Source organism: Perissodus microlepis, chromosome 5 (assembly GCF_051167445.1).
Source record: "Perissodus microlepis isolate ML-2025 ecotype Zambia chromosome 5, ASM5116744v1, whole genome shotgun sequence".
Classification (NCBI taxonomy): Eukaryota; Metazoa; Chordata; class Actinopteri; order Cichliformes; family Cichlidae; genus Perissodus; species Perissodus microlepis.
The window spans coordinates 22,463,957-22,473,076 of NC_140465.1; the positions used below are offsets into that span (position 1 = coordinate 22,463,957).

A 9,120-nucleotide genomic window follows, 5' to 3' on the forward strand; every position below is an offset into this window, starting at 1 on the left:
GAATCATTTGAACCCGATTCAGTTTGTGAGGAGTGACAGGTAGATGCCGCTATGGCAACCAAACCAAAGCAGTGTCATAGATAGCAGCTCTTTACAGAGGAAGCTCTGCAAGCATGTGAGCACCCACACACACATATGCACACGCACACACTCACATGCACGCACAAACAAACAATGCAGACATAACCGCATGGACTTAAAATGAATATTAGAAGACTCTCCCATTCCTCCCCTGTCACTCTGAATCTTAAGAAAACCGCAGCATCCTCTCCAACTCCATCTCTAAGCACTCTTCCTCTTCCGCTCCCTCGCCGTCCCGCCCGTTCTGCAGGTGGTGAGGTTCATCACAGCCTGCTAAATAATCTGCCTTTAATAAGGATTAAAATCACACCTCAAGAATTACCGGCTTATTATTGAACTATCCCTTACAAAGGCTACAATAACTAATTTTCTTCAATATGTCTCTCTAACACGAAGGAGTAAAAAAGCATATGTCTGACATCTATTTTTATCTTGTCTGCCACTTTTTGATTAAAAAAGAAAGAAAGAGAGTGCAACGGGGACCTGAAACACAAACACCAGGATGTACACATGTTCAGACTTTCTATCACTCCCCTACACATCCTTCACATGGAGGTGCATCCATCATAGTGTGACTGTCTTTCTGTCCCTGCTGAGTGTTGCCCCCTTTACACAACTCACGAAACTGTAACGGCTGTTAATGCATCCCCTGCATGCCGAACAAGTTAAGTACATCAGCCGTGGAGCATCCTTAGTTAGAAACATCCAAACACAAAGCTTAAAGGTTGAATGTGTACAAAAGTGATATTGTGCAAAAGCTAATGATTATGATTCATAGTATGATGATACCAGTTTTGCAATTTAAATGAGTCAAGGTCAATATTGTCCAGTGGAAAGACTAAAATTTGGGCAACTTGAATTCATCATGGTATCAATTTTGCACCAATCAGCTGTGGCACACAGACACTAACTGTTCTATCTAATATAATATATACATGTTGATATTATATGTAGAAACCTTTCATAAGGCTGCCATAAAACTTAATTGTTTTTATCGGTCAAACAGAGCGATTCTTTTTAAAAGAAAACAATGAAAATGCCAACAGTGTTAAGAAAAATCCTAAACTCGAGGCCTCTCTCCTACAATGTAGTTCTAACTATAATATAGTTTAACGTGTACTTTGTGGGTCACCAGTTTTAGAGAGAGAAAACTTTGCACATGCACACAAAAACATACATTTATCAAAGCACAAATTTTCATCGTCATAAAGCTGTCAGTGCAAGGTGAAGGGGAGGAAAAAGTAAACAAAACCCAGACGTAGGGAGTGAAAATAGTTAGACCCAAATTGAGGTTAAAATATGTGAATTTATAGTTAGGGAGGGAATTGTCTGCACCTATAGCAAAACTCAAGTCGGTAACTCAAAAAGTTTCAACTCTGATCAAAAACAACATAAAGACACAGCCCGAGTGCCCTGCAAGTTCATTTTTAGTCGCATCTGCTCTAAAAGCTTATCCTGATGGAGCTAGATGATCATATCTGCTCCTCCCCTCTACAAATAATTAAAACTATGATTAAAATGCCTAAAAGTAGGAATCATAAATAGCAGGGTGATTACAGTTTCATTTGAATGTTGAGCATTTTTATCACCACAGGGGGACAGGGGGTTCTGCATGCCGGCTCAGAAGAAATATTTAAATTGAGGGAAAATGTTTTCAATGCGGTGCCTTTCATTGAGAGCAATGATGTGTGTGTGTATTAGTCTCTGTGGCATCATTAAAGAGTGGGGAGCCAGTAATTTACAGAGTGAAAATTACTATAAAAGGGCTACATAATGCACACATATAATTTCCTTTCAAGCTTCAGCACTTACTGCATGTTAGTTGAGCTGGTACGTGAAACCTTCTTTAGCCTTCAGATGTCCACCCACTCCCCACTTACACATTCACTTGCTAGCTCACCGTTGTAGCTTCTTCTTAAGTAAAGTCTGGGCAAAACAGCTGCCCCTTTTTTTGCGTTTTGCACATGCTAAAACGACATGCTCCTGCTGTGGGTTGCACATGGGGTGATCTCCTCCCGCTGCTCACACTGCCAGTCTCATCAACAGGCAAGTAGAGAGAGGGTGTGAGTGTAGAGTAAAGGCAGAGGAGGAGGATGACGAGGCAGAGGAGGAGAGGAAGATAAAAAGAGAAAGAAACAGACAGGAAGGACACTATATTTAGCACCGGAGCTGTCGCCTTCTGTTTTTCTCTCCTGAATAATCATAGTTTGACAGAATGTATCCTGCAGAGCAGAGGTTGCTGGGATGCACATCCCTCCCCTCCTCCACAAATATCGTCTCTTGAGAGAAAGTAGCAAAGTGTAGTAATAATTGCTGAGGGCTTGCGTGCCACAGTCAGCACATATTACATTCTGGAAACGTTTTTGATACCATGACATTCTGTAATGGAGATACTAGGAAAAACCAGATTATGTCTACAAACTGCCAACAGGTGCAGTCTTGCATGGATGCATACAGTGAGTGGAGTATATTGGAATAGTTCCGCTAATTAAATAGTAATATGAATTTGGGACAGTTATATAAAAATAAATAAATTTTAAAAAAGCCCTGAACCCTCCATCTTCACACAGAATTTGCTTTCATGTTGGCTGGGGAAGTGAAGGGTTGTGCTAAACGTGTTAACCTCAGGTACCAGTGACGTTGTGCTGGGAAAGAAGCAAACATGCACAGCTGGAAGGTAGAGTCGCACACGGGGTTTGAATTTGATAACGCTGTATACGGTTAGAGCAGCGTAAATGTGAACTTTAGTTGGGACAAAAAGTGTATATTTGTTTGCCAAAAACTACTTCTTCTTCTTCTTCTACAAGCTAGTGTCTCAAAAGCAAACATTAGTTGTTTGACAAAAATGTCGCTTCTATTTGCACTTTCTTTCCAAAAGCATTAATCAGCTTCGCAATTTCAATTTTGCCTAATATTCTAAATTATCTTTAAAAATACAAATGATTTAATTCTAAATTTTGACTTATTCGTGATATTGGGCGAAAAAAATGTAGAAGGAAAATGTAAAACTTTTCTAACTCCAGTTTGCTTCAAATAAAAATAATGAAGAAATGGAAAGGATGTGAATACTTAAAACTATCTGAAAGAGTGAAACAACAAACCAGGTGAGTCACCCTGGAGCAGCACACTGAACTAAAGATTCTGTGCAAAACTTTCACATTCAGATCAATTGAATTATCCCTTTAGAGCAACACTCTCAGCTCCCTCCACCTTTAGGTGAGTCAGATAGCTCCACACACAAAATAATTCATCACTAGGAAAAGCAATAACATAAGCACCCTTCACTATCAGTGATAATCTTTATTTATTCAATGCTAAATTAATGATTGTATTGTGGTAATGTACACTGTACGCTTCTCTGTGTGATCAATTATGTTTAACATCTCCGTTGATGCTGCATGTAATACAATAACATCCAATGTAATGTGCAATGTGGTCTGATGAGAAAACTAATCAAAGGCATTAGTTTTGTAACTGAACAGCAAGAAGATTTAGAATTATAAACTTGCTGGCTGAATGCATTTGCCATCTCCCCGGTGATTTGCTAGTATAACACGATGGTTTGGTGCAGCCTCTTTGCCTTTGATTGAAGGAGACCGAACAAGACAATTGAAGGAGGTTGCATGTGTTTTTTTTTAACATCTACTGAAATGAATCAGGCAAAAACATATTCCCAGGCTTAATATCCACCCTGAGCAGCCAAGGATCATGTGCAAGCATGCAGGTTAGCTGTGGATAAGCTTTCAGCAGCTCATTGATTGCTAAGACTTGATTGCAGGCAGGTTTGGCTGAGGCTCTTAGCTCTGTCTCTGGTGTCAAAACTACATAAGAAGCAAGCAGGTTGGAAGAGGTGCAAGGGGAAAAGGGTTTCATTAGTGTCCCTTTGATAATCTGTTGAAAATGATGTGTTATCTCATGGTGAAGCAAGGGTTATTATTAAAATGCTTACTTGAAACACAGGAGTCAAAAAGATGCCATCGTCTTAAAGAGGAATGTCATGATAATGTATGTAGGACAAATTTCTCTTGACATGTATCATATAAATGTACCTATAGTCACAAGAGTCAGTGAAAGGACTCCATTTGTGTAGTCAGAAATAGAACAAGCAACAAAATTCCAATTATCCATAGATTAAAGACATGAAGGACGTGCCAGTATTTCTGATCTTCACTCTGAAAACTGCTGGGAGAGATGAGCAGATAGTGAAGTCTTTGTTCAGGCGTGACAATCATCGACTCATTAGATGGGACAAAAAGTCTGTTTGGGAGGGAGAGTACAAAGACTGAAGCCACATTAGGACTGTCCCCGAGAGTTCGTCCAATTACAGGACCGCCTGGCTTCGTCTTTGTTTCTCTGCTGCTTTCTTCTCAGAAGTAACCTTGCACCCAGGTGTTCAGAGGCTGAAGAAAAACAAAGTTAAATACTTTCAAATGTGCCTGAGGATTAGCCTAACAAGCTATTACTTGTTAATATGGTGCCATTCTCCCACAGTTTGAGGGCAGTTAACCTCGGGTGTGACTGGCTTCTGTTTGCAGGGTCACAACCTCTCAGAGCCATGCACACTAAAATAGCACGTGATTATAGGCCTTGTTTAAAAGTAAATATAGGAGTTCTCAGCAGCTGATCTAACCCAATCTCGCTCAGTCTTTATGACAAAGAATGCATGTACATAACTGCATAAATGTGACTTTTGTTGTAGATGGGAGTTTAGATGGGAGTATTAAAACTTCACATTTTTTACAGTTACAAGGAGAGTAAAGGATCCAGGGGGACTTTATGTGCTGCTTGACAGAGTGATGCATGCTATGTGTGTGTCTGCATGTGTTTGTCAGCTCTTTTGAAGTCTGGGTTGATGTTCTGCTTTGAATGGACATTCCTTTGGTCTTAGCCTCTGTTTGCACACTTGGCCCTTATCACAGTTAATAACTCAGCCTGCCCTAACATACTCAGTAGCTGCTTTAGTCAGACTTATCGGCTTAGGTTCATAGTGGTGGTTTACAAGGCAAACCTTTGTTTATTTTATGTGACAGAGAGAGCGAAACTGAAATTATGAACCAATCCATACAGTTAAGAAAACAAAACAACACAAAAAAACAAAATTAAAAAGTAGAAGGTCAAGTAAAAAAGCCCAGAGTCAAGCAATAACAGTGCAGGACTCTTTTTTCTTTGCAGTCCCAAGAGAATCAACATGCAAACATCTCAATATAAAACACAGTTAAATCTCATCGTTAATAAAGTATATGTGGAAGTGCATATAAAATGGGTTTGAAGGAAAGTAAGTAAATGGATAAAACGCAGTACTAAAGTTGTATGTGTATCTTATTGTAATATTTATTATGCACAACTGTGTGTAGCTATGTGTATGGCCCACAGTCTTTTGCTTTGGTAATGAGCAAACATTTGAAAGGCAAAGACAAATTGTGGAGTTTTTTTGTAACAAACTTGGATTTTAGCCAAACGCAGCAAAATCTTCTCTTCCAGCTTCACAAAATGCAAATAATCAGTAGAAAGCGATACTGTCTAACCTTTATGGATAAATATGTGAAGCTGGGTCATAATGAGCAAATTCAGCATTGTAGTACAAAAACCCCCAGCTGGGAACACTTGGCAAAACATTAATAAAAGCACATTACACAAGTATTCCCAGCGGTACTGTGCAAAACCAATACAATTAGGGAATGCAGAGCTTAGGTGCATTTCTAGTCTTCAGTTATCTGAAGTTGCCCTGTGAGGCATAAAGTAACCTCGAAAACTAATTAAAAACAAAAAGGAACTCATTAAAAGAAGTAGAAAATAAATGAACTCTTTTCTACCAAGTAAATGTGCGACCATTAGTGTGTGAAATCCAGCTTGATTAAAGACAAAGAGAAGTAGATGGGGTTCGAGGGATGAAGAAAAACAAACAGATAAACAAAATATCTGAGGAGAAAAAACGGAGAATCGGAAAAGCCCCTGGAGCTTTTTAAAATCAGCTTAGCATAAAGATTGCAATATCAAGTAACACAATTGAAATTGAAGCAAACACCAGTGCTGTAAAAACACTTGACATGTAACATAAGTTATCCGTCTGAGATATCTGTGATTTCATTTTCAGAAAAATGAAATCCCCCCCGCTTGCTTTTTACATTCAGCATTCCTAGATGATCACATTTAGGCAAATTTCTAATACAAAGATGAGATTTGAAATGCAGTAATCTCATAAAACGACCAGGATCTGACCTCATCTGAGAATTATTAAAGTGTTTTTAGGGACAAGTACTATAACATGTCAAGAACAGTTATGGATGCAATGACTATTCCAACAATGGAATGACAAAGCACTCGACACACTGCCACTGAGGCCTTTTAACGGGACAGATCAACACACACAGGGTCTCATATGGCACTGGCTAACATTCATAACATGCTGGATGCGTACCCTGAGTTTGTGCTCAGCCAAGTGTTAAATCTGACTTGATTTCAGAAGAGAGCCGAGGTCACAAAAAAGGCCTGTTTAGGGAACAAACTGCATCCAGGCGATTGGATGAAGACATATTCTCTTACCCTGAATAGTCAGGACAATCAGCAGCGCATCTCCTCATCCCACTCATCAAGCCTCTCTCACACAATCACACAATCAAACTCAGTGTTAACCACTGAAGGGACAAACGGCAGGCTTGCCAAGACCTGAATTCAGTCGGTGCCAGCAGTTAACCCAAGAAATCAAAGAGTGCTGACCGAAGTGGCAATCAAATCTGCATGTCTGAAGAGAAACACAGAACTACAGCAACTAGGTCACAGACACTGCATTATTTTGAATGTCTTACCTTTGAAGGACAGGAAAATTCTGGGAGCAGACAGGGGCTCGCTGGGAGGGGGCAGCCCCCCAGATGATAAAGCTAGTAGGGCCAGCAACCAGCACAGTTTGTCCCACAACATTGTTCCTCTGTTTGTTAACAGGGACAAAGGAGAATCCAGGAGCTGAGGGACAGACAGGGATGACCATCAAACAATGAGCAAAGCCCTTTCAATTCACAAAACTCGTACAGTAACCAACTCGTAGTTACTAAAGTAATTTGGTTGTTTCCTTGCAATCATTGGTGCATTATGCAGCTACTTTTGCCTTCATTAAAGTCAGACCACACCAAGCAATGAGTGAGATACATGGCAAAAAATTGGATATGAATTAATGTAGATTTTTTTCTCCTTTTTAAATTGGTTGCCTATCATATGGTGGAATCGCAACTTGATCGTTTCATTTTATTAAGCTGGGAATGGGCTGGAATCTCCTTCCAGCTGCAAAAACCGCTGCCCGCCCCTAGCCACTCTCTGCAGATCTTCACTTTTCGAAACAGTGCAATGAAAGGTGCGTATAAATAAACGTTTAAGAGTTTAAAACAGTAACTGTTAGTTTATAGCGAGAGCTTCGTTTCACCCGTTGTACACGGAGCTGCCCCCTTACGCCTGGCGCCCACCGGCAGTGCTCACAGACTAAATCACAAAGCGCATCAAGATGCTGTTATCCGCCACAAAGAGAGCTGAAGATAATGTCCTCATAAAAGAATCTGAAGAGGTATCCGCGTGTGAACCAGGCGGCACAAATGCGCGTAGCGCCAGCGCAAAAAGTCATGAGAAATGGCATCTGAAGCGCCAGATTTGGAAACAATAAAAAAACAATTTTAGCGAAGGTGTTTTGCTGTAATTGTCTGCGCATGCCACAGATGTTGTAAACGCGGATCCGAGCATGAGGTCAAACTGTCAGTCAGGGTTTAAGATCAAGTTCCACATTAAGACCCGAGGGCAGAACTCCAAAGCCGACCGTTAACCAAAATAAAGGCTGACTTGGCTTTTGAGTTATGAGGACACGAACATGAACCACGTGTCATTTATAACGTTAACGGGGATTTTAAGCGGTCAAAAAGAATCCGCTGAAAACTGCACATACGTTTCCTCTGAAGGTACGACATCACACGAAGTCAGAACTTTTAAGGTCTTAAAAGAAACTCGCACTGGCGATTAAACACACGCTGCTCTTGGCTGTTGCAATATTTCAAAACAGTATTTCAGAGTATCGCTCATTAAAAACGACCTCCCACATGCGCCGGAGAGCCACACCAAAATATAAATATGCGCAAGCTTGTGCTGAACACGAAACATTTCTAATATTCAAGAAAAAATTATTTTACAGACATTTCAAATACATCTTCTATTTATTACAGATTCTATCTTGCACACACGGAGACATTCTTCTTACTCGATTCCATTAAATGTGGCTTCCTATTGATTTAAGAGCGCATCTGTCAGAAAATAAATACTTAATGTAACTTATCATGTAGCTGAAAAGCACTTAGATTATGACCTACCGTATGGTGACGTCCAGGGGATATTATGATATAGCTGGTCAGCACTGAAAACCATCCACAGATTGTTTGAGCTCCTCTGTCCGCAGGCAGGAGTATCAGTGTATCCGCCGCAGATCCCACACGATTATCCCAGAGCCAAATAAAGCTTGGGTTTAAATCAACTTGAAGCGGCCGCCTTAACTTGAAGTGATCTCTAAATCGCATTAACAGAATCTGTATTTTCCAGTCAAGAAGGTGACCAAGAAAGAATTGTTCCTGGTGCGTAGAAGGGAAGATCTTCAGCCGTGCGCAGCGACGCTCAAGTGTGTAGTGCTGGGAAGCGGCTTTTGCAGGTGGATAAGCTGAGGTCTCCCGGCAGTGGACACACCCATGGGGGAGGGAACCTACCTTTAGCATCCGTGTGCGTCGTCCCTGCTCAAAATTGAAGAGAAAACGTATCTGCTGTGCACCTTCATACACTCCAGGTGGCTACAAAGGTAAACTTACTCAAAAGAAAGCATGACGCCTGCAAGTTAGTGAGTTTTCATGTTACTGTCAACATTGCATAGAAGAGTTGTCGCGCACCCTCTACTACAACTGTCACAACCACTAACTATAAGTAAGCCTCACAGAAGAATCAGTTTTTACCTTTAATGACTTGCATCAGGGAACATCTGCATTCCCGATGCCTGTAATAAACATATCACATTTTCCATAT

The 9,120-nt window shown here is 40.5% G+C and overlaps 1 protein-coding gene across 2 annotated transcripts in view; it reads right to left on the reverse strand.

Annotated features, from left to right (window-relative positions):
* Positions 1–8,787, reverse strand: part of sema3fa (sema domain, immunoglobulin domain (Ig), short basic domain, secreted, (semaphorin) 3Fa) — a 47,150-nt gene extending 38,363 nt beyond the window's left edge. The window contains exons 1-2 of one of the 2 annotated variants that reach the window (XM_084928840.1): positions 8,424–8,787; positions 6,888–7,041 (exon numbers count right to left, since the gene is read on the reverse strand). In XM_084928840.1, the coding sequence (XP_084784966.1) occupies positions 6,888–7,041; positions 8,424–8,627 (358 nt within the window). In that variant the 5' untranslated portion in view covers positions 8,628–8,787. Of the gene's footprint in view, positions 1–1,893; positions 4,126–6,887; positions 7,042–8,423 lie in introns of those variants that run through there. The other variant, XM_084928841.1, reaches the window with a different exon arrangement.
* Between the last annotated feature and the right edge of the window lie 333 nt (positions 8,788–9,120).